At 40.5% G+C, this 26,413-nt stretch overlaps 1 protein-coding gene across 1 annotated transcript; it reads right to left on the bottom strand.

Annotated features, from left to right (window-relative positions):
- Nucleotides 1-507: 507 nt before the first annotated feature.
- APOH (apolipoprotein H) lies at nucleotides 508-13,732 on the bottom strand. Its single transcript, XM_032429552.1, has 8 exons — nucleotides 13,568-13,732; nucleotides 12,748-12,924; nucleotides 11,358-11,454; nucleotides 10,136-10,212; nucleotides 7,930-8,118; nucleotides 4,700-4,879; nucleotides 2,827-3,024; nucleotides 508-665 (listed from the first exon to the last, which is right to left on the bottom strand). The coding sequence occupies exons 1-8, from the start codon at nucleotides 13,629-13,631 to the stop codon at nucleotides 610-612; spliced, it is 1,038 nt and encodes a 345-aa protein (XP_032285443.1). The 5' UTR covers nucleotides 13,632-13,732; the 3' UTR covers nucleotides 508-609.
- Nucleotides 13,733-26,413: the final 12,681 nt, after the last annotated feature.

The following is a 26,413-nucleotide window of genomic DNA, read 5'->3' as shown; positions in this document are numbered from 1 at the left end:
GGGAGAGAGAGAATCTCCAGCACACTCCCCACTGGGGCTCGATCCCCAGACCCTGAGATCACAACCTGTGCCAAAATCAAGAGTCGTCCGCTTAACCAACTGAGCCATCCAGGCACCCCATGGGAAGGTCTTTAAAAGGTCTTTTCTCTTTTCTTGGTGCAATAGGAGCAGGATGATCAGGTGAGCGTGAGGGGAGAGAAGGTGGCTTGAGGACGGTTGAGAAGAGAAGTAGCCACCTTGGAGAGGAGAGGAGTGTATAAATCAGAGAAATATGGTAAGCCAGGCAGAGCTGAGGGCTCATGTGATGGTTCTCTGGACCATTCTATGAATAATACTGCAGTCGGTTGAGGCAAAAGCATTTGAGAGTAGAACAAGGGAGAGGCGAACTGAGTTACCTGGATAACTGTGTACCCTTTCCATTCCACAGCCATGAAATGACCATGTTCCACGTATTTGGGTTTCTTAACCAGCTAACATAACTAAAAGTAAGCTACCGCGCCGCAACGACAGAGGGAAAAAATTCAGTCACTTTATTTTTCCACTTCCGTTATGTTCCTTGGACAAACACTGATTCAAGTGTGGCATTTAATTTTGAATCTGAAAACCAGTTTAGCATGGCTTTACATCTGATGCATCGGTTTTCCAGAAAGCCAGAGTGCTGTGTTCTGTTTGGGAAGAAAAAGATAAGACTCTAAGAGAAATGATCATTTCTTAAATTTGCTAAGTAGCTAAGCCAAATCAAATACATTTTACCAACATGTGGGAAAATTTAATTATATGAATAAAACCATTGACTGTGAGGTTTAAGTGATAGGAGAAAACATCAGGGAAATGATAAGGCACTCATTTCCAAGAGAGAAAATAAAAGGTTCTGTATAATTCTGATAGTCAAGATTAAAAGGAAAAAAAAAAACCTGTATCAGCCTTTTATTTATTCTCTGATGCACTAACAGTGCTGCATCTGTCTGAAGACTATAAGGAACAATAGCCTGAAGAAATTCATCAACAAAACTCTGTTTGGTTTCTTTAAATTATCCTCTTCTAATATTTTGTTGTACTGATTTGTAGGAGGCTACATGTCCTCTGTCAATTTCAGTATTTAACATCTGCCCAGGGGTCTGCTATATATATTTTTTTTAATGTTTTATTTATTTATTCATGAAAGTCAGAGAGAGAGAGAGCGGCAGAGGCAGAGGGAGAAGCAGGCTCCCTGCCTAGCAGGGAGCCCGATGCGGGACTCGATCCCAGGACCCTGGGATCATGACCTGAGCCGAAGGCAGACGCTTAACCATCTGAGCTACCCAGGCGCCCCAGGGGTCTGCTATATTTTGAACAATAACAATTTATCCAGTGCATTTCTAACCATTAGTGATTATAATAACTATCATTGTTTGAACACCTCTTCTGTGGCATGGATCATATTTCTGATCATCAAACCTGTGAAGTAGGTGTGATTCACTAGTTATCATTCCATTCTCTGTCTCTAGCTGGTCACTTCTCAAACCCCTCTCTTCTCTAACCTGCCTGCCCAGGATAGGGCTGTCCACATTCTTGGAACACTTTTTTGGTAAGATTTTACTTATTTATTTGTCAGAGAGAGAGCACAAACAGGGCGGAGCAGCAGGCAGAGGGAGAAGCAGGTTCCGCGCTGAGCAAGGAGACCGACATGGGGCCTGATCCCAAGACACTGGGATCATGACCTGAGCCGAAGACAGACACTTAACCAACTGAGCCACCCAGGTGCCCCTCTTGGAACCCTTCTAAACTAAGAGCCAATAGTAGCTTCAGCCTCTGGCTCATTCTTCCTTCATAGTACAAAGATATTTAAACCCTAAACCCGAAAATTTAAAAAGTTAGCAGTTCTAAATGCTGATCATTATACAGTTCTCTATCTCACACAAACATAATCTCATCTTCCTTAAAATATTTTGCTCTAATGAATACTTTGCTCTAATGGGGACTTTTCAAACTCTAGGAGTTGCTGAAGAAAGGGAAAAAATGTTAGAAGATCTATAAACCAATCACCATTACCATGAGTGACTTTGTAATTGGGGTGAGTTCTCTATAATTTGGGACTGAGAGGCAGTAAATATTACTATTATTCAATATTCCATGCAACATTATTATTCTTATTTGAGCTTACTCTGGAATTATACAAGATGGCATAATTCATCTCAATATTCATTGAATAAAACTGCAACCCTGAGTTTTAGGGAAAAAAATTGGAAAGGAAAATGTTAATGCAAGTGGAGAAAATGAATCAGTTTATTGCTTCATCTCGCTCTTTTCTCCTGATCCCCCTCTCTTTTTAAAAATCCAGTGGCCAGGGGCACCTGGGTGGCTCAGTCAGCAGGGAGCCTGCTTCTCCCTCTCCTTCTGCCCTTCCCTCCCATTCATGCTTGCTCGCTCTTTCTCTCCGTCTCAAATAAATAAATAAAATCTTTAGAGAAAATCCAGTGGCCAAACTGACATGGGCTTCTTATAATGATGAGATATATGTTATAATTCCTGTTTTACTGACAAAGATACAAAGACTTGAAAACTTAAGTCATTTGTAGAAAGTCATTCATTGAGTAAACGTCAAAAATGTACAGTTCAAATTCAAGTACTAAAGCACAGAATTCTGTTTACTAGAAAACATCTTTTTCTTCCATTTTGTAATCAGATGTCTCTATTGAGTTTTATTTTATTATATGTATTTCTTATGCAATTCTAAATAAATATAACTGATTTTATGCAAAAAAATAAATAAATAAATAAATAAAGTACTTCTTGTGGTGAGGGGCAAGTGGAAATCTTAGCTAAAAGTACCAGTGTCAGACTCACCCTTGAAGCACTTGGGGATTTCAATGGTGCCGTCGATGCACTGAGCATCCTCTGTGTAGCTACACTTCTTTTCCTTATTCTTGCAGAAGAAAGAAACTTTTTCACCATGCGGCATTCCATCCTTGAATTTTTCTTGAAGCTTTACTCTCTCTCCTTGGTAGAGCACAGTCGCTTTTTTAACAGATAATTTACAAGAAGCTGAAAGAGACAATATTTGTAGTCAAGACTTAGGAGTCCAGTTAGTCTTCTTTAAGGATGATGTAGCGTTTGGATCGGTAGATGAGTACACCTGAAACACATTGCTCAAGACAAGAAGATTCCAAGAATGTTCATAGTGAGTAACACCGGTGCCATTGCTAATGGAAGTTCTTTATCAATAGAACCATTAGTCACGGCTTCCAAGATGCCCTTTTCCCCCCTTGTAGTAGCCACTTAAGAAGGTCAAAGCAGAAGCATCAGATTTTAGGCTTCAGTGAAAAAGAACTTCTACGAGATACTGCCATTTCATATAAACCTCCACCGCCCCACTTAGATCCCATTTATTGAGCTAGTGCGTCCATCCACCAGCCACTGTGAGCACTGGCTGATGATAGCTCACAAATGTTCCTTTCTCCGAAAAATTGCCCTCAGCCATAAGGGAGCCATCTCTTCTGGGAGCAAATCAGCCCCCACACCAGGGTCAGGGAAGGGAGCAGCCCATAGCCAATGACTGACCAACAAGGGGATACAAAAAGCAGGTCCCCATGCCTTTTGGTGGGATCAACTCTAGGGTAGAATTCATGGTCCAGAGCTCCCAAGGGGATGAAATTGAAACTAGACTCTAGTTGAGACCACCTATTTGTTCAAAACTTAGTTCCTGGATCAGCAGCAGCAGCATCACTTGGGAACTTGATAGAAATGCAAATTCTCAGGTCCTATCCCAGATCTACTGAATCAGAAACTCTGTGTTTAAATAAGCCCTCCAGGTGATTTTGGGGAACAGTGAAGTTTGAGAACCAGTGCCCTACTCGATCCTACCTGCCTCACTTTCTCCTGAGACACTCACTGAATAAATCATCTGCACCTGAATCCCTGTCTCAGGCTCTGCGTCTAGGGGACCCCAACTAAGACACTAATTATACATCATTTTGCCTGCTGTGCCTAATTTCCTTTTCTGCTTAAACTGCCCAGCCCTGTAGCAACCTGAGCAGAAATATAGTGCTAGGTTATTGTTCTTTGCATAAGCATGATCCCGGATCAAGGATAAACACCCTAACTCAAAAGGAACCAGTGTTCTCAGGAAAAGATACCAGTTAGTGATGAGTCCTTGGGCTGAGAGGTCCTGGTGTAGAGTCAAGCCAGGTTCGAGGTGAGTGAGCAGGGAAACATGAATGAGAGAGACAATGAGGCCACTGAGATATGGAAAGAGTAGTAATAGGGCCTGGCTTTCGGTTCGAATCCTCAGGACCAGCTGTATTTCATTTCCTCATCTTCAATGTCCATACAAATGCCTGTTGCCTGTTTATGATAAACCCCCATTTCCTTGAACTAGCTTGAATGTGTGATTGGTTTCTGCAACAAGGAGAAGAATCTAGACTAGAACAAAGCAGAAAATGATGCTCACGGGAAAACAAGTAGAGGAAACCCACACAATTTTCCACCATATCATCAATGCTTACAAAGGATCTGTTTATTTCCTACAGTTTCATCTCAAACACGCTGCTAAGCACGAAGTCCCCCCATGCACATGTGAGTCCTAAAGTCTTTCACATACAAATAACTGTGAAGCAAGTCTGAGCAACAAGTGGAAAATGATTGGAACAAGAAAATGGCAAGTAAGGGTAATCCACTGGATAAGTTCATGACGTATAAAAACCTCACCCATATTTCATACCTTTACAACTTGGTTGTGCAGACCAGTTTCCAAATTTGCTACATTCTACTTCTTGTGGGCCATCCAAGACAAATGTATCATGGCAACCATATGTGGCTTTATCCTTGTAATAAAGTGTTTGTTTTGCAGGATAGTTCACAAACCCATTGTCTGGTCTTGATGGGAATGGGCATTTTACTTCTAAAAAGTGTATTCAATAAGACATATTAGTATAAATAGTAGTGCTGTCCCATAGATATGAAATATTTATGTTCCAGTCTCCATTACCCCATTGAGTCACTGGGTGTTCCTGTAGCTGGACTACAATTTCTAGGGACTTAGGTGCTTAATTCTATCCCCCTTTTCTTATGCCCACAGGACCCTAGATATTAAAAAAGAAACAACACTTTGAAAGTAAATCAATGAGTTACCAAGTTCTTTGGGCTCTCACATAATCACAGGGTATTATTTATTCCAAATTTCATCTCCATGCTGTCTAAAATGGTGGGCTTGAAAGAAGAAGAAAAAAAAAAGCCTGTCTCTTTTAATCAACAAACCATGAAATTAAAACACAAAGACGCCCTCCATGCACACTAGCACACCATTATTGGATTTCAGATGTTAAATTTAATTCTTATGAATGTCTTCATCCTATATGAGAAGCCAGAATGAAATATGAAGGAGAAACATGGTGCTGCTTCCTGGCACCTGAATCTATGAGTCTATAATAATACTTTCAAAATAGTCCATGGAAGAAAAGAAAAGCTTTTTTCTACAGAAGAATGCAAGCTAATCAATATAGAAAAGATAGAAAGTCGCCAGTTTGCCTGAGTCATAATTGACTAAGTTGGGGATCATCAGAGGATGCCAAAATGCCTGCTAGACAGTAGATAGTCACACCATCTCCAAGTATCACCCACCATTTGCTTTCCAAAAAGGGAAAGAAGATCTGACACAACCCACCTGACCAAGGGCTCAAACGAAGCATGACCAGTGATGCCTCCTGATGTGATGGAATGGATTCTTATCAAAATTATTTAGCTTGAATCTAATCACAAGTAAATCATCACCTAGATTCAGATGATGGAATATTCTACAAGACAACTAGCCTGTATTCTTTAAAAATGTCAAGGAGGGGCACCTGAGTGGCTCAGTCAGTTAAGTGCCTGATTCTTTTTTTTTTTTTAAGATTTTATTTATTTATTTGACAGAGAGAGAGCACAAGCAGGGGAAGCAGCAGGCAGAGGGAGAGGGAGAAGCAGGCTCCCCGCTGAGCAGGGCGCCTGATGTGGGGCTCGACCCCAGTACCCTGGGATCATGACCTGAGCCAAAGACAGATGCTTAACTGACTGAGCCACCCAGGTGCCACTAAGAATCCAACTCTTGATTTCGGCTCAGGTTGTGATCTCAGGGTGGAGAGATTGAGCCCCAAGTCGGGCTCCATGCTGGACATGGAGTCTGCTTGGCATTCTCTCTCTCTCTCCCTCTCCTCTGCCCCTCCCCCCTACCCCTCACACACGCTCTCTCTCTAAAAAAAAAAATAGAAATAAATAAAAATAAAAATGTCAAGGAAAGACAACTAAAAAGGCAGGGATCATCCTTTTTAAAAAAATATTGTATTTATTTATTTGAGAGAGAGAGAGAGACAGAGAGAACGAGCATGAGCAGGGAGAGGAGGAAGGGGCAGCAGCAGAGGGAGAAGCAGGCCCCCCGCTGAGCAGGGAGCCCGATGCGGGACTCGATCCCAGGACCCTGGGATCGTGACCTCAAGCTGAAGGCAGCCGCTTCACCAACTGAGCCTCCTAGGCATCCCACAGGGGATCATTCTTAATCAAAGGAGATTAAGGAGCCATGACAACTAAACCAAATGTGTGATTCTTGACAAGATCCCATGTAAAACAAAACACACGTATAAAGAACACTTTCGCGTCAATTGAGGGGAAATTTCCACATGAAATAAATGTTGTTAATTGTTTATATTATTATAATAGTTTAAATCATTATTGTTAATAATTCAAAACACATTAAATGTCTTGTCTACGGGGACAATGTTCTTGTTCTTATGACATTCATGCCGAAGTATTTATGGGTAAGTGTCATGATGTGTACAACTTATTTTCAGATGGTTCAGGAAGAAAAAGCATCTGTCTATGGAAAGAGAGACAGAGACAGAGAAAGTCACAACATGTTGACGGTTGATACGTGTAGGTGAACGGTTGAAAAAAAAAAAAAAGAACCTACTGCTTAGGACTTGAGAGAATTAAATGAGATGAGATGACACGTATACAGCAGGAGACCAGTACCTGGCCCAGAGTTTAAGTCCCGCAGAAGGTGCTAGGTATTATTATTGGTAGTTTCCCCAGGCTAAAAAGCATTTATGCTTTGAATCATTCAAGAGATATCTGCAATATCTACTACAGGAGAAAGTAGCAGTCCTTAGTATAACTCCTTGTGTGCATGATAAAGTCTATAATTTGTCTACTTGTTTTGCAGTTGACAAAGTCAAAGATAACAATGATAGGTCAAATTAAAAGAGGAAGGGGGCGCCTAGGTGGCTCAGTTGGTCAAGTGTCCCACTCCTGATTTCGGCTTAGGTCATGATCTCAGGGGCGTGGGATTGAGCCTCACTTCAGGCTCTTTAAGCAGCATGGAGCCTGCTTAAGATTTTCTCCCTCTCCTTCTCCCTCTCTCTCTGCCCCTCCCCACCCCACGAGCACACACATGCTCTCTCTCTCTAAAAAATAAAAATAAATAGAAGAGGAAGAATTTTCCTAATTTTTAAAATCAAATATTCTTGTGATTCTTAAATTTAGGTGGACTATAAAAGCTTGGGACAATCTGACTACCGCCCAGTTTTTCACCCTCATCTCCTAGGATGTCCCAATTTAATCCTGGCTTCTCTCAACCAACCTCACCACCATATTCGACTGTCCACGCACACTACCTGTTCTCTCATGCTTCCCTGACTTTCCATGCCTTCCCCTCATTCTCCACTTCTCCTCTTCTGGGAAGCTCTCCCAGGCAGCTCCAAACAGTTCATCGCATTATATATAATTCTCCGGAGGTCAGAAGCCAGGTCTCGTTCATCTGGTATCCCCAATACCTAGCACACTGCCTGGCACATGGTAGATGCCAATAAACATTTGTTGAACAAGGCCATTGGAAACACTCGATGACAGTGCCATTTTCCATAGTTCTTAAAAATGGGGTTCTACACTGTCATAATAGCTTTGTCTTGTCCTTGCACCTACCTCTGCATTCTGGTAATGTAGTCCAATTTCCATGTGCTGTGCAGGTAATTGTATCATTTCCAAACATGGCATAGTGTGGCAAACATTCGAAGACAGCCTTGTTTCCATAGAGGGAGTGGTTTTTAGCCAATGGCTTGTAATCACTAAGGGTTGCAAACTTAGGAATGGATGGTGGAGGGCAGGTTACAGCTGGAAAAAGAAAGAATGATCACTTTTATGAAATAGTTGAGTCTTTTAAAAATGCTCTTTCCAGAAAGGAAAAAACAAAAAAAATAAAGATTAACTTGAGAAAATGCAAAATTGGATCAAATACCAGGGTAAAAACAGTCCCTTAAAGAAGTCACAGAAGAAAATATGATCTGAAAACCAGATGTCTGAACCAGTGAAAAGATTGAAAAATGAAGTAAGTCTAAGTCTTGTCACCACAAATTTGCCTGATACAATGACACAATGCATAGGTCTCCATCAGTCTGTGATCCAAATGCTAGATGTTTCTGGAAGTCAGTGTTGGTGGAGGACCATCCTACAATAATTGCTCATAATAGCACTTGGTACAAAGTCTTTTGCGACATCTACGTTCCACTGCTGGCTTACGTTGGTTTGTTCCCATTGAATATCTCCTGCTTCTGCACTCTGAATGCATGGAGCTTACACAAGTAACTTTATGTGGAGACAGTCTGGGTTGTCATCCTGAGCGGACTAATACGGGGTTTCAGTAAGTCCAGGGAGAGTTATACTAATGTAAAGGAAGTGAGTGAATGTGATTTCATCTGAATTATTTAGATCCTTGCTACTCCAAGTGGGATCCGTGAGACCCCAGCAGGGGCCTTGCCTGGAAGCTTACTAGAAATGCGGCAGCTCAGACCCCACCCCAGAGCCGTGGATCACCATCTGCATCTTAACGAGATGCCCAGGTGATTCACAGTACATTAAAGTATGAGAAGCATTGATTTAGATTAGATTGAAGTGAAAGCAGATCTTCTCTTTGTAACCAAGTAGCAAAAGTGACTACATAGTTGATATAAATCTGCTTCCAAGGGAAACTATAGGAACAGCGGTGATTTTTACTGCTGAGTAAAGAACTCTAATTTAGCCTTAAAAACCTTTGTTTTGGTAGTTCAGCTTTTCTTAAACCATCACTGATTTGAAATTGCTTGACTTTTTCACTGACTCTTGCTAGGACAGACCTCACTGAAATGTTAAAAAACCATAACCATGATTGTAATGCATGGGCCTCCTGGTCGAAGATTGGACTCCCGTGAATCACAATCAGAACATCCCTCCCTATATCAGCAATGCCCAGAGCTGCCCCTGACCGCATGGCTGAGGGTCCCCGGAGTAAGCCAGCAGTGTTTTGGGGAACAATCCCACTCCACTCCTATGAGGCAAGGCCCTTTGATGGAGTCTAAGGTCACTGTGAAGGTTACTTTTTTTTTTTTTTTTAAGATTTTATTTATTTATTTATTAGAGAGCGAGCGAGAGAGAAACAGCATGAGAGGGGAGAGGGTCAGAGGGAGAAGCAGGCTCCCCGCTGAGCCGGGAGCCCGATGTGGGACTCGATCCCAGGACCCTGGGATCATGAGCTGAGCCGAAGGCAGTCGCTTAACCAACTGAGCCACCCAGGCGCCCAAAGGTTACTTTCCTATGTCCCTCATTACTAGACACACTTGCTGAGGGCAGGCAGAAGTCTCTTTCAGCCATATAGCCTCAGTGCTGAGAACAGGATATGACACACATTAGGTTCTCAATATGCATAAATGTATAAACGAATGTATAAATGTATGAATGTATGTATAAATGTATAAATGAATGAATGAGGTCCCAGAGTAGGAGGAAGATGTTTGATCTCAGTTACCAGTTTTTCTAGTCCAGTGATGGCAGTCCCTGATTGACCAATGCCACACATAGCCTGTCAAAAACTGAGAGAATGATGGAATGACTAAGCCCAGATATCACTGGTTCCACCAAGTGGAGGATACAAATGTGTTCATGAGTTGAATGCTTTCCTTCTGTCCTTCCAAAAGGGTTGTTGATCCTCCAAGGTAAGATGATATCAGGATGAACACTCCCCATGAGGGTGAGCAACCATCCCAAAGAGTCAGGACTGAGGGATTTCCAGGGCATGGAATGTAGAGGGTTAAGACCAGCAAAGTCCCAGGCAAACCAACTAATCGCTCTCCCCAGAACTGGGGACCCAGAGACTCACGAGTACAGACAGGAAGGTCAACACTCCATTTTCCTTCCTCGGTACATTGAGCAGAACTACTTCCATTCAGATGAAACCTGCAAAAGGAAAATGTAACCCATCAAGCAGTAGAATAATCCATTGATGGCATCTCAAATGTCTCCTCCACTGAGCATCGCCTCAGGTTCACGCTACTGACTTTTTCCCTATTTTGTAATGCTGCTTTCTTGAGGAGCTCAGCACTCACTTAAGGCTCATCAAATCTCCCAGCCCAGGGCTGCAGGGGACTCACAGAAGAATGAGAAGTTTCCATAGCTGGAGGCATAGAAACCAACCCCCCAAATCCTTCTTTTCCAATCAGCAGGCCAAATTAGCTGCTTCTTACATGGAGCAAAGAAGCATCTCTTCTTCAGGGTCACAAAAGTGAATCAAACTGAGGCATGGCTACTATTCATTTCCTGAAACTATTCACTCCACTGACATAAATGGGTAAAAACAATGCAGTACATTTCCATCAAAAATGTAACATCGTCTCCTCAAAGCCAAATGTTTCAAGGCCCTTTGTCATCAGACCCACAAGTTAGTTGGTGTTTCCCATGAAAGGAGTCCATTTCTCTTTCACACACAGTATTTCTTAATTTCCAATCCCAAACAAGAATCTTCAGTAAAATTTTGCCCTAAGGTACAGCTGACCTATATTGACAATGTCACTGGTGATGTCTTTGCTAATAAGGCAGATGAGCTACATGCTTTCTTGCTGGGGATGCTGCCCTGCATCATGTGAGGATCAACAGATGTTCTATACCACCTCTATGTTCTATACCATCACACTCCCAACCTTCGCCAGAGAACTCCCTTCTGGAGACTCCCAAGTCAGTCAATCAAATTAGGTTCATGTCCAAAGCTCAAGTCCAATTCCTAAAGTATTTTATCCTTCATGCCAAGATTTGTCCCAGAGATGATAAAGAATTACCATCCAGTTTTAGTCTTTCCAAGGTACCTCCTCAGTTAAGTAATTAACCAGGAGAAGGAAAGTTGGATACAGTGGCAACTTCATATTTTACTAGTTGTTATGGCCTCCATCCCTTCCCCTACCCCAACACCACTGTGGTATAGATTAAAAGCAGGACTACAAATGATTTGTATTCAGCAAGTCCAGCCTGAAGGCTAAAAGTAAAATATGTCTTGATGTTTAGCTTAAGGGCACAGAAATATTCTGCCTCTGTTAGCTAGAAGTCCTTACCCGGTGTTACAAGCAAAACTGATCGTGTTAGGATATTCAAAAGTTGTGTAGCGTACAGCTCCATTTTCTAAGATTCCAGCAAAAGGACATACTCTGGCTGTAATTTAAAGATAGAAAGGTAAATTTCAATTTGTAGAATTTTTCATTAAAGTAAAAACATATAAATTCATTCCTATTCTTTGATCCAATAACTCTACTGTTAACTATTCTAAGCAAATAACTCAAAATTAGTCAAATGATATATGCACAAAGGGGCTCATTGCACTGTTACCTCTAATAACAAAAATTGGACAGCCTAAATGTTTACCATCAGGTGATTGTTTTGATCAACTATGGTAAATCAACAGTTGCATTCTTATGCAACCAACAAAATATGAATTATGAAGACTATGGAGACACAGTCAATATTTATGCTATGCCGATGAATATAGAAAAATACAAAATGGTACCTACTCTCTGCAATGATGCAAAAATATACATGTGGAAAGTAACTTGAAAAAATGAAATTGTTAGTATTCCAGAGTTATGACCAATTTAAAGAAAACTTTTCCCTTATGATGTTACAGCTGTTTTTCATTAAAAATCTTGTTTAGTCCTTTTGAAACAAAAAGCATACTAAAATCACTTGTATGAAATGTATGATTTTCACAAAGGTCATGTTCATATGACCAAAATAACCAGGGCTCAGATAGACCCATATAGTCTTTTTTTTTACTGTTTAACTTCTACATAAAATTGCCAGAAATTCTATTGGGTTGATTGCTCCATATTTGACTGTAAAAAGTAATGCTGGCATGATATCACAGAACCATGTACTGAGGAATAAAGAAAAGCAACCATCTACCATAAGGTGATAGCAATAAATCTTTGCTTAAGTTTTTTATATTATATTTATATATATAAATTATTATAATTTATTTTATAAATTATGGTTATATAATCATATACAATTCATATAATTATATTTATTATAAATTATTATAATGTGATGATTCTATTAAATCTGCTTTCATTTTGAGGTCAAGTCCAAAGATCTGATGATTCCTTGTGTTTTACTTTTTTAAGAGTCTCTTTTGGCATCTGTCTAAATTTCAGAGTATCTGTACATCTTTTTTTACTTCTGCAGTGTTTCTCTCTCTTTTATCGTAGCAGGTCGCTTTTTTACATCTCTTCTAGTTCTGGGCTATGCTCACCTCCTCCTCTCTAAATAGGACCTATCACCTCTGCTCTCCCCTCCCATGAACACTCCCCCAGGCCCTCTTGTTTTTTCACGGCCCTCCACTCTGTGGCTCCACTGGCCCTCTGTGCCCCAGCATGACAAAGTGGGTTATCCCCCAAGTGTCCCGAATCCCAATGAGGGGAGAGCATGTGAGAGAAGGCACTGACTTACGGGTACACTTCAGGGTGTTGATGGGCCAAAGTCCTGTGAGAGGGCAGGTGAACCGCCTCATCCCACCCCGGGATACGTAGCCTGGACGGCAGGAGTACACGATCTGCTCCCCTGGGTCATAGGATGTTTTTAATGGAACAATGGTGGCAAATGGTAAATCATCTGGTTTGGGACAGGCTGAAATAGAGCACAAAGCAGTTAGTTAAGAAATCTATATTTTTCTAAAATAAGACGAAATCAGAGAGTGAGACTCTTAACTATCGGAAACAAACTGAGGGTTTCTGGAGGGGAGGCAGGTGGGGGGCTGGGGCAACCCAGTGATGGGCATTAAGGAGGGACTTGATGTAATGAGCACTGGGTGTTATATGCAACTGATGAATCACTAAACTCTACCTCTGAAGCTAATAATACACTATATGTTAATTAATTGATTTTAAATAAAATTTTAAAAAGAAATCTATATTTTCATTTTTAAGCTCTGCTAGCACAAAAATGAAAAAAACTATTTAATGCTACTGATAGTAACTATGCCAAGTTCTGTACCAAATATTTCACATATGCAATATCTCATCTAATCTCCTCCTAACCCTCCTTTGAAGGGTACTATAGTTATCCCCATTTTATAGGTCAATACATCAAGGCTTCAACTGGCTGAACATCTTCGGGAGGAGCTTTAAGCGTGGCAATATTGAAGAATCAGTATCAATCCAGACTCCCCAGCATCCACACTAGAAAGAATTTTAACGATCATTATGGATCCTTGTCATGTACTAGGGGGTTGGATATATTAATTATATTTGCAAAAGCAAAGAGTACTTACTCCGTCCTGCAGTAGCAATATGGCAGAGAAAAATTGAGAACAAGAAGAGCCCCAGAGAAATCATTGTGGATGACTCACACAGACACTACCAAAATGGTTTCCTCTGCTAAAAAGAGGGATGCAAATATAAAAGTGCTTAAACATTAACCTTTTCCCTTGTGTCCTTTTACCTCTGTAAATAGAAGGTAAAATATCACAATTTGAAAGGAACTCTGAGACCTACATTTTTTAATCATTTACTTTCACTTCCGTGGGTTTGTTGTGAAATCTTTGGCAAATGATTTCCATCTTCATAACATTTATTTTAATGGCACAACATGGTCCATTACTGCCTCCGATAGAATCCTGGTGACTCCCAGATTGTCAGGCCTCTACTCCAGACCTCTCATCCTCCATCCTTAGTTTTGTGTATGTAGTGGGTGGAGCATCAGAAGTCTGGAGCATCTGCTTCCCCCACAGTCTTGACATAGGAATTTTGGACCATCTCTGGGTTTCAGTCTCCACACCTCTAAAATGATATTCCAGTTTCCAGATGTATGATTCTAAAGAACATCCACAGGGAAGCATCTAAAACTATAATCCCTAAAAATCCGAGTTCATCATCTTCTCTCAGAAAATGATGATTTCTTCCAGACTTCTGTTTTACTTGCAGTTAGTAACAAGATCATCCTGGGAGCTCCAGGTGCAACCTCAAAGCTATCCTCAAAACCTCAGTCTTCTCACATCAAGTCAACACAATGTCCTGCTCATCGTTCTTAATACTTCTTAGATCTGTCTAGGCAGATTTCTAGATCTGTTTTAGGGATTGGAAAGTTGACATGAAGTTACAAGCTGGGACTCCGAAAAGAACAGAAGTTGAATAGGAGGAGACAATGGCCAATGCTGATGACGTTGCTTGGGGGGTTCAGAGAGGACCAGCCATGACTCCCTAGTCGTCTCATGCATCCTTCTCTCTCAGGGAATGAATATACAAGTGGACAATGGCCAGAAAATATATAAAAATAGAACTCTGACCCCTAGTTTCTGTAGCAACCAATCCAGCAAGCTGAATCACAACCTCCATAGCAATCGGCCTAACTTAGGACGAACTAGAGAAAGCCAAATATGTTCTTTAATCAATCACATAGGATGCCCAGCTTCTAGTTAGTCCACTTCCAACGTCCCTATCATACCAACAATGTCCCATCAGGACGTACTTGAAATTTGCCCTTTGTGTCCACAATCAAGTTTGACCACTCCTCTGACTTTGAGTCTCTGCCAAATGCAAATGATGATGGCTGACTCCCTTGTTATGACAAGCTCTGAGTCAATTGCTTTTGCTGGTTCTCATTTGGATGGTCTTTGAGGTCTAAAGTTGTTCAACACACATTAGTTTAAGAAACATTCTTTTCAGGCAGTGATTCTTGAACTTTGCTTCTAATGCACATTGTGTCCTGCGACAAGAGGAAAAGTATGCTGCCACTAATAGAAAATACCAGTGGCCCTTCCCCCTCTGTGATTAAATCACAGTCTTTACACACACACACACACTCACCCCACCTTCCCCTTCAAAGGGTTTTCTAGATCATTCACAGGCTCTGCTTTATTGTGGAGAATTCTCTCAATGTGTGGAGAAGAGAGAAACTGAAGAAGACAGGGCTGAGTTGTTTTATATAATCAAGATCTGAGGCAGAAATGGAGAAAGAGAGAAACCAAACAGGCTGGGCATCAGGAAAACAAATTTGAGAAGTGTGAAACTAAGAAGAGACATTTTTGGCAACAGATGCAAATGGAGTGAGAGTCGTTGAGAGGAGCAGTGACAGAAGAGGGGTTTTTAACGATATTTGCTGATGGATGTGCACCCTCACCTGAGGGGCTTTTCTGGAGGGGCAGGAACATTCTATATTTTCTTTTACATGTTTGTTACTAGGGTACCTGCAATGATCAAAACTCATTTAACGAAAACAAATGAACAAAGAAATAAACAAAAAGCAGAAACAGACCCATAAATAACAGAGAACAAACTGATGGTCGCCAGAGGGGAGGAGGATGAGGAATGGGCAAGATGGGTGAAAGGGAGTGGGAGGTACAGGCTTCCAGTCACTGAATGAATAAGTCACGGGGATGAAAGGCACAGCACAGGGAATAGAGTCAATGGAACTGTAATGGTGTTGTATGGTGACAGATGGAGGCTACACTTGTGAGCACAGCATAATGTATGGACTTGTCAAGTCATTATGCTGTACACCTGAAATTAATGTAACATTGTGTGTCCACTATACTTCAATTAAAAAATAATTTATTAAATATTAAAAATTCATCCAATTAAACATTTAAAATCTGTGCATTTTATTATATGCTAATTATACCTCAAATTAAAAACAGTGCACCCTTTCCTTCTTTCCTCCCTTTCTCCCTCCCTCCCTCCATTCCTTTGTCCTTCCTTCCTAATTCTGTCCAAAAGTCAAGGGGCAGACCCAGTGGGGCAGTCACATTGACCCTTGTGATGATGACAGCCCAGTGTTGTCACAGGATTGGCTACAAAAAGGGATTGAGCAAACAGGCAAATATATTAGGGATAATGAGAGTCAGGATTTTTACTGGTGAGGAGAAGTAGCAAAAGGGAAAAAAGGAAAGCTCAAATAAACCCTGTAGTGTTGGATTGGAAGGAGGTAGATCAGTACAAATTTTGCATATACATAGACACAGAAATTATAGATACAAAGGTGTGCGCATGTGTGTATGTATGTACGGCAGTACGTACATATTATTCCTAACTCTTCCACCAAGATGGCCTGGGAATGATAATATACTCAGTAGCAATGACCATACCTCATGCTTCTAATACAACTATCCGTGGAAAGCCACCAAGGCTCCTTGGAAAATTGGCTGATTCTAGGAGTGGAAAGTACAGATAATTCTAGAACATCGTGTTGTGAAGAGCAACTCAGAAAATATTCAGAGAACGATAGGGACATGTTAAAAGGACCCAGAAGGCATTTGAAGGGGCTCTCAAGATGAGAGAATTTGAGTGTCAAAATAAGTAATGATAGTTACTTAAGTAATAAGTTATAGTCCATTGGCTAAAATGGAAATCAATGAGTCCATGTTGATAGCAATAAACATATTAACAAGTATATGGGAAGATAAGAAAGTTCTTCCTTATGGTAGAATGCCAATCAATTAATATACTAGGAATAGTGAAATTTGAAAATTGCAGTTTGGAGATCATCAGAGAAATATTTAATTCTGGCAAAAAGTATCAGTGGATGTTAAAACTAGGGGGTATTAGTGGGATTAGAAATGAGATGCTCGTATAGCCTTAAAAATGTCTCCACTTAAAATAAGTATTTATTACAAAGAGAGAAAAAAGGAATTTATAGTGGAGAAACTTGGCAGACACCATCTTAATCAAATTATCAAAATTATACCACCATTGGGGCACCTGGGTGGCTCAGTTGGTTAAGTGACTGCCTTAGGCTCAGGATCATGATCCCAGGGTCCTGGGATCGAATCCCACAAAGGGCTCCTTGCTCGGTGGGGAGCCTGCTTCTCCCTCTGCCTGTTCTGCCTGCCAATACCCCTGCTTGTGTTCTCTCTCTCTCTCTCTGACAAATAGATAAAATCTTTTAAAAAAAAATTATACCACCATTAATGGGACAAAATGACATAGTGTGTCCCGCAGATAAGATGCAATGGGAAGGACACAGCATCTCTTCTGTAATACTCCTGCCCCAAACATAATGACCTGGGTTGTGTCTTGAGAAAATATTGCACATACTCAAGTTGAAGGACGTTATGCAGAATAACCACCCTGTAATCTTCAAAATGGCAAAGGCCATGAAAAGCAAAGAAAGACTGAGGGAGCCTAGGGAGAATCTTTAAGTGGGTGTCCCACACTGTTGCTGAAAGACCCTGAGGGGATTTTGGTGAAAGTTGAATGGGGTCTCTGGGTAAAGAGTATTTGGAGGTTTTGTTCTATTCTTGGAAATTTCCTGTGTATCTGAAATTTGAAATTGCTTAAAAATATAACAACAACAACAAAAAAAAAATATGTGCTTTTTTTGTGGTTTCCTTGAGAGTGATCTTCATAAGATATTGTTCTCTTTTTTAAGATTTTATTTATTTATTTGAGATAAAGAGATAGCGAGAGAGAGAGAGCATGTGCAGTGGGGAGAGGGAGAAGCAGGCTCTCTGTGGAGCAGGGAGCCCGATGCAGGGCTCGATCCCAGCACCCTGGGATCATGACCTGAGCCGAAGGCAGACACTTAACTGTCTGAGCTACCCAGGTGCCCAATAAGATATTGTTCTTAAACCAAACTGTATGAGGCCTTAACTTTTTTTGCATCACTCCATAAAAATCAGTGTAATGGACAGAATTTTTTCAATTTTAAGTTCATATATGTGTGTGTGTGTGTGTGTGTGAAGCAAAAGAGCTATAAGTAGTTATATATATTATGTATACACATTATTTTTGAGCCATTCACAACCAGCTCCTATTTGCCAGCTACTAAACTATGGAAAATAATGCAAATATTATAGTAACAAGCCAATGAGGAAACAACTAAATCAAACTTAGTCTGACAGCTTTTGAGGGGAGTCACATGTATTTGTGGTTTCAGCGGGGGGAGGGGGGAGTTTTTCCCTTTTATTTTATTTTTTTGTTAATAAAATTTTCCCTTGTTTGTATAATTAAATACAAAGATAATGGATGGTATTTTGCAAAACTAATAAATTATAATTATTATTAGTCCTGAGTGTACTGCCACTTGAATATGTCTGAGAATTACAAGATGTTCTCAGAACTCTTCCAAAAACACACATGGGTCTAATGAAAAGCTTTCACGATGAGCCTTAAGATGAGATGCAATCATTCATCTTGTGTTCGTGAGTCATTGCTCCGCATAACATCAGCACCATGTGGTTGACCTGGAGTCTGATCTATCTTCTCCACATAGTTCAACTCACACTAACTACCTTACGATAATAACCAAGAAGCTGGCTGATCATCAATGTTACATGGTATTTTGAAGACATTTAAATTTACCATTGAAGTTTAATTTGGCAGAGCAAATGGGAAAACCATTAAGAAAAAAAAACAAACAAAAAGGAATTTCTGCAAATCAAGTGGTTGTTTTGTATTGTTGGGGTTTATACTCACCACTAAAGATTAACCAACCCATGGATTCGATGCTGCACTTAGTATGTTGCTTTGTTAACCATGGACAGGAATACACAGACACATAGACGCTTAGGTTGAAGAATACACGAAAACATTTGTTTTACAAGAAACATAGGACGTTGTGCTTGAAACTCTTAATGACTTTACATACCTTCCCTATTCTCCTTTGTAAATTAAACTATAGAGACCTAGACTCAGAGTCCAAGGTTCTGTATTCCTAAAAGCACATTGCATCACATGTTCAAAACTGTTCTTATTTACTTTACAAGCAGAGACTTTGACCATAACATTAAATATTTAGCAACAGTTTAGATTAAAAAAAAAAAAAAAACTTTCAATATTGTCTCTTTCTGGGATGGGATTCTAGCCAACATTCACCAACAAGCTCCCAGTGGAAAGATACAAGTGCTTTTGTTCCTATGATAGCAGAATCTGTCAGGAACTATGCAGGCATTTGCAAAGAGGATAAAGGAACATCGTCACAGGGCTTAATGGGCATGATTATATACATCTAGAAATACACACGTAGTCAGCCTATGTCAGCACTGAAGCATCTTTGTGTGAATTCTGAGATTCCCTACATGTAAATAGCATTTACCTTGAAGAAACTCATGTCTTTTATATACTACAATTTCAACCTTCATCTAGAGCTGTTATTCTTAACCTTGGCAGCACATTATAATCTCCCAGACTGTTAAAAAAAAAATTGAGGGACGCCTGGGTGGCTCAGTCTGTTAAGCATCTGCCTTTGGCTCGGGTCATGATCCCAGAGTCCTGGGATCGAGTCCCACATCGGGCTCCTGGCTCAGTGGGGAGCCTGCTTCTCCCTCTGCTTGTGCTCTCTCTGACAAATAAATAAATAACATCTTTAAAAAATTAATTTAATTTAAAAAATTGAATAGAATTTCTGGGGGTAGTAGGGGTCTAGGCATTGATTTTTTTAAGTGCTGAGGTAATTACGATTGCGGAGAGGGTTAAGACCCTCTGATTCATCATGTTAATATTTACCTAAGTTATGTTCAACCGATGGGATTCCACCACATACATTCTCTCTCTTGCCAAAGTGACACTACTCTCCATATTTTCTGTATTATGCGACTCCTTGATCTCTTGTGAATTACCTCTGGGTTCCATGAATTCATTCATTCTCTCTCTTTTTTTTTTAAAGATTTATTTATCTTAGACAGAGAGAGAGCACAAGCAGGAGGGGCAGGGAGAGGGAGAGAGAATCTCAAGCAGACTCTGCGCTGAGTGCAGAGCCTTACGCGGGGCTCGATCTCTCAACCCTGAGATCACGGCCTGAGCCGAAACCAAGAATCAGATGCTTAACTGACTGCGCCACCCAGGTGCCCCAAATTCATTCAATATTTTACAAACATTTACTAAGCCCTTACTAAGCTGTACTTTTTGGTTGATACCGGAATTTCAGAAAAATACATAAGATTTGAGGGTTGTCTATAAGGAGTTCACAGTTTACTAGGATTGAAATACAGTGCTATATATAAAATAATAGAAGAAAGTCAAAGGTACTTATTCTCCTTAAAAGCAACTGCAGAAAATTCACAGAGGGTGTTTCATTTGGATTATGTTTTACAGAACCTTAGTGGTTCAGAGGGAGTGAGGTGCGGTGGGAACGTGATGGTAAGGATCAGACAGTCTGGGTAGTTGCCAAAGCAAAGACGTCTTCCCAATAGCTGCAAACAGTTGAATGTTGCTGGAGCAGAGTATTTCAGGTGTGGAATAGCGGGAGATGAGTCTGGAGGGAGGATAGGATCTAGGTGACAGAGCCTCTTATATTCCATGATTAGGAGTTTGAACTCATCCTGAAGGCAGTAGAAGGGAGGACCAAGGTCAGGTTTGTATTTCGGAAAGAGTGTTGACAGCAGTGTAGAAGACAAATAAGGGGTAAGAGAGGAGCAAGGGAGAGAAAAGGATTGCAAAAAAGAAAGAAAGAAAGAAAAACCGTAGTACATCTCAAACTGAACTCGCGAAACTTGCATCCTGTGGTGTCGATGAGTGGGAGACATTTTATGAAATGAGCAGCATGAAATGGGCCCCGCGTACACCTGGCCACGATGAATGGGAACATTGCAGCTCTCCCAAAGTATGCATTGGAGGAAAGGACTTTATTCCCAAAGAATGGACTCCTAGCAAAGGGCTGAGGACAGTAGTCAGAACTGGAGGGAATTTTGCTGGGCAGAGTCACTAGCCCAGATGTTCAGGTTTTAAACTGCATTTGGAGAAAAGTGCCCAGATACAACTGTGATATAGGGTCTATGGAGGGGTACAGGAACCAAATAGAGAAAAGGAACACAGTGTGTGGTTCTTCGGAGGATGATTCCATCGGGGAAGGGGGTCATGCCCACCACAATAGAGGAAATGTGGTGTCCTGGTTAAAAACAGGGTTTAGGGGGTGCCTGGGTGGCTCAGTTGGTTAAGCGACTACCTTCAGCTCAGGTCATGATCCTGGAGTCCCAGGATTGAGTCCCGCATCGGGCTCCCTGCTCAGCGGGGAGTCTGCTTCTCCCTCTGATCCTCTTCCCTCTCATGCTCTCTGTCTCTCATTCTTTCTCTCTCAAATAAATAAATAAAATCTTTAAAAAAAAAAAAACAGGGTTTAGTCATGGTATACTTGAGTTTGAGTCCTGAGTCTGCTTCTTATTAGCTGTGGCATCTTCAGCAAGCAATATTCTATAGTCAAGTTTTCATCTCTAAAATGGGGATGAAAAGAAAACCTACTTCAAATGCTGATTGTCAGGATTAAATTGGAATGCATACAGAGTACTTTAAAAGGGCCTGGTTTATACCGAGTGCTTGAGAAAAATTTGTTCTCATTAACATTCTTCTTATCATTAATATCAATGACTCAGATGTCTTACACCAAAGTACTGGGAATTCCCACACAAAACCATAATAGATTTCAATAAGACTCACTAAATTGGTGTTCATTACTAGAAAACACAAAAGAACAAAAGAAAGAAAAAAGAGCCACATTCTGTAAACAGGGCAAAATGTCAGAGTTATTTGTAGGTGGTGGAATATGGGTATCTTGCTTTCTTCCTTTTTACTATGTCAGGCTTTTGTTTTGTTTTTGCTGATTTTTAAAAACCTATCAGTAGATAAGACAGAAAATCTATTTCCACATTTGGGGAAAATACAAGATTTCCTGCATGGAGGGGCACCTCGGTGGCTCAGTCAGTTAAGCACCTGCCTTTGGCTCAGGTCATGATCTCAGGGTCCTGGGATCGAGTCCTGAGTTGGGCTCCCTGCTTAGTGGGGAGTCGGCTTGTCCCTCTCCCTCTGCTCCTCCTCTTGCTCGTGCTCTCTCTCTCTCAAATAAGTAAATAAAATCTTTAAAAAAAAAGATTTCCTACATGGAAATCTACAAACACAACAGTAGGTATGTAATTCTCCCATGTTAAAAGAGCATTCCCGGACACTGCTTACTTGGCATTTGTCCCGAAGGGCAGCACAAACATAGGACTCCTCTACTCTAGGAACTCATCTTTGTATAGAAAATACTACAGATGTTTCCCCCCAAGATTGAGCAGAGTCATCATGTCACCCAGGTAATGTCTAGTGATCACTAGAAACCCCAGCAAATTCCTCCAGAGTCAAGCTCCTCAGCCCCCTTTACTCCTGGATCTGGTGCCTGGTCCCAACTCCCTCCCTTTTCCTGCTTCACTTGAAATCCAGAGTTAGGGCACATTTGGGACAAAAAGTCTTTGACGCTTTGGAACACAAAGACGAGAACACTGGGATCTTTCACATAGATGTCACACACTATTTAGAAAAAAATATTGTAAGCAATCGCAAGAAAAGATCCATGTGATCTCATTACCAGAGATTCTAGAAGGGAACAGATGAGGCTTAACAGATGAGAGCCTGAGAATAAAATGTTGAAAACGTGCTCACTGATTATCTGATGTAGAAGAAAATGAGGAGGCAGCCAGAGAAACTAACATGAGTTTTCAAGAGGTTCTCTGATGAGCTCAGATATAGAAAGAAAAGACCATGCTAGAAAGAAAGAAACGATTACAAGAAAGAAAGAAAGAGGGCGCCTGGGTGGCTCAGTCAGTTAAGCGTCTGCCTTCGGCTCAGGTCATGATCCCAGGGTCCTGGGATCGAGCCCCACATCAGGCTCCTTGCTCAGCGGGGAGCCTGCTTCTCCCTCTCCCACTCCCCTTGCTTGTGTTCCCTCTCTCGCTGTGTCTCTCTCTGTCAAATAAATAAATAAAATCTTAAAAAAAAAAAAAAAGAAAGAAAGAGAAAGATAAAGAGAGAAAGAAAAGAAAAATAGAAAAGGATGAAGGAGGGGAATGTTACATGGAATGAATTCAAATGCAGCATAAACTAAACTTGCAAAATGTCAGGAGCTCAGCTGACTAAAACAAGTCCAAGTTGAGATAAGGATCACATAAGCTACAAGGACAACAAAGGTGGGAGTCAGAACAGGAAGAAAGGGGCTGGTGTTCTGCTTCACAAAGAAGAGGGTTCATACAGCGGAGAATTATATGTTTATTCTCCTCATTATAAAAGCATGTTATATCTGTCTAATCAATCTGGAAAACAAATATTTGAAACAAATGAAAATCCTATAAAACTCACTGCGTAGAGTTATGTCCTTGCAGCATGTTTATACCAAAATCGAAATCCAGATCATATGCAGCATATAATTTTGTATTTTATTTTCATATCATAAGCACTTGCCCGGATCATTACTTATGTTTTAACGGCATGCATTTTTAAAGTGACTGTATAATCTTTCATCAAGTATAGTTTAATCATCTCCTGACTTTTGGACATTTCAATGGTATCTTTTACCACTGTGCCTAATGCCACAGTTAAGATCCTTTTATAAAATCTTTGAATACATTATTTTCTTAGGTTCTTATTTCTAGAAGTGGAAGGACTTGAACAAAAAGCAAAACATTTTTTAAGGGTCTTGATACACATTACATGGTTGCCTTCCAGAAAGGTTAGCCCAATTTACGTTCCGACTTTCCAGTGCTTGAAGGATCTAAACATAGGGCAAAAAGAGAGCTCAGTTATTTAATTTTTAGTCTTCTTCTGGCTTATCTAGCAAAGAAAATACACTCACACCAAAAAAGTAAGGTGGACATCATGAAGATGAATCAAAGCTCAGCTAGAAAATACTATGAGCAACTAGCTGTCCAAAATGCATTTCAGAGGGGAGAACCTGGCTGGCTCAGTCAGTGGAACATGAGGTGATCACTAAAAACCCATGTGGGTTCTCTTCCAAGAGGTTACAACAAATTTAGACTGAGTCTGATTTTGACACAGTTATTAGGTTAATAGATATGGAGGAATGCTCTAGCTATAGTGTGTGTCTCCATTTTAGCAAAGTCTTTGATGACTTCTCTTCTGATGGAATCCCTGTGAGGGGGATGCTGAAGTGTGGATTGGACTGGGACGCCTGGCTGGCTCAGTTGGAAGAGCGCATGACTCTTGATCTTGGGTTCGTAAGTTCAAGCCCCATGCTGGGTGTAGAGATTACTTAAATAAAATTTTAAAACTTAAGAAAAGGGGCGCCTGGATGGTTCAGTTGATTAAGCAGCTGACTCTTGATTTCAGCTCAGATCATGATCTTGGGGTCCTGGGATCAAGCCCCACCTCAGGCTCCACGCTCAGTGGGGAGTCTGCTTCAGGATTCTCTCTCTACCTCTGCCCCTCTCCCAGCTTGCACACTCTCTCTCTCTAAAATAAAAAAAAATTAAAAAAAAAGATCTGAATTGTGGATTGGACTAACATATTACTAGTTGACTTAGTAGCTATGTGTACAAACTATATGTGAAAAGCTCTGTACAGAGGCACCAACAAAACAACCAAATCACATGTTGGGGGGGGTTATAGCTCCAATAGGGTTAGACTATGTGAAAGCAAAGGAGGTCTTGGGGAATGGTTCACTATTTTAAGACAGTTGGGGCATAAATCTCTCCCATGAATATAATCTATCGTTTTTTTTAAAAATGTGCTTGCTTCGGCAGCACATATACTAAAAAAATTAATCTTTACATTTAAAATGGGTATAGACACCCAACAGTGTTGATTTATGTGGACCCCTCAAGAAGATCATGGATTTTAAGAAACATTCTTAAAGCATCTCATTATATAAATGTGCAAAAATACATAAAGGACCTTTACAGGCGACTTCCGTTGTCTCCTCGGTGAAAACAAATCCAGCTGATCATTTAACCTATCAAGGGCATTCATGACTTTCCCTTTGTTTCTGTGTGTTCTCATATCAGTTTTCTTCAACATAGCATACCTACCTTCATGTACTCGCCCTGCTCCTAATCTTTCCACTTATTATCAATATCCTAGAGCTAAGGATCTCTGTGCTGTGTGCATAGGGATACACTCCTCTCCTTACTCAGTCTATCATACAAAAAGCTGGTAATTTAGAAAAACTTTCAACAAGAAAACTCTAGAATTCTGTCCCCAGTCCTATTCTGTTTAATATTTTCAACAATCAGATGAAGTCTATAAAATACTCCTGCAGGTTTTCAGATGTTGCCCAAGCTGAGAGAATGCAGAGTTGATCACAAAAAAGCAACATCAGCCAGAAACCACAGGATAAATTTCATAAGATCAATGTAAATCACAGCATGTAGGTTGATTGAGTAGAGGATGGAGCAGTTCTCGTTTGAAGAATTTCCAGATCCTTCTGTTGACCACAAGTTTAGCTTGACCCCTAGGATGAGGCTGAAATGTAATCGAGTTAGGCTGTGTTCAAAGACATAGGCAAATCCAGTCTTGGACACAATTGCTTCTTTGTCTTGTGCTGGTCAGACCAAAGTTTGGCAGTTCTTAAGGAGTGTATTGAGAAGTCAGAACTCTCTGAAAGACAATGAATAGTTTCAAAGTCATGTAATGGGATAATAATTCAAAGGATCATGGATGTTTACCCTAGAGAGGGGAAGACTAAGAAAGCTGTCTCCAAATATTTCAAGATCCATTATGTGGAAGTTTTAAACTTGTTTTGAGTTGTCCCTGAGGGCAGAACTTGGATGAATGAATAGCATTTGTAGGGAAGAAGGATTCAATATATGAAATAAATGTTTAATAATGAAAGATTTTCAGTGATGGAATCGGTTTCTTCAAGAAATGGTGAGTGTCCTGTCCCTGGTAAAATTAAGGTTCTGGGTCCTTGGAGTTCAACGAGTGATCATCCCAAGAACAGATTAGGCCACTCTCCTGCTTAGACACTCCATAGCTCCCCATTAAAATCAGAACAAAATGCAGATTCCTCACTGTAGTCTGTAGTGCCATCCGTAGTCTGGCCCCTGCTGACCTATATTTTCAGCTCTCTCTCCTTTTCTGCTTTTTTGTCTATTTATTCATTTATTTTTGATTATTCTTTAAGGATGACTGTGTGCCAAGACAGCGTGAACAAAGCCAGCAAAAATCTCTGTCCTGAAGTTGCTGACATTCTAGTGGAAGAAGAAAGACAAGAAGATAATGATAATAAACAAATAAATGAAGTGTCAAGTGGTAAGTGCTATGAGGAAAAATAAATAAGGTAAAAGGAATAGCAAGTGATAGAAGGAAGTGCTGTTTGAAATAGGGCAATCAGGGCAGGCTTCTCTGAGGAGGTGACTTAGAGCCGAGACCTGAACAAAGGAAGGAGTAAGCCCCAGGGATCCCTGAGGATGCATCAAGGA

The sequence above is a fragment of the Phoca vitulina genome, unplaced genomic scaffold (assembly GCF_004348235.1).
Source record: "Phoca vitulina isolate PV1807 unplaced genomic scaffold, GSC_HSeal_1.0 scaffold41, whole genome shotgun sequence".
NCBI lineage: Eukaryota > Metazoa > Chordata > Mammalia > Carnivora > Phocidae > Phoca > Phoca vitulina.
Note: the sequence above shows the minus strand (reverse complement) of the source record. Positions and strands in the feature narration are given on the sequence as shown.

What these genes read in the sequence shown, in the direction of transcription:
- APOH (XM_032429552.1), bottom strand. Translation starts at nt 13,631, where the DNA reads ATGATTTCTCTGGGGCTCTTCTTGTTCTCAATTTTTCTCTGCCATATT. An exon ending in CAACACCCTGAAGTGTACCC is followed by an intron (nt 11,455 to 12,747) that starts GTAAGTCAGTGC and finishes TTTAAATTACAG; the next exon opens with CCAGAGTATGTCCTTTTGCT. An exon ending in AGTTTTGCTTGTAACACCGG is followed by an intron (nt 10,213 to 11,357) that starts GTAAGGACTTCT and finishes TTCCTTTTGCAG; the next exon opens with GTTTCATCTGAATGGAAGTA.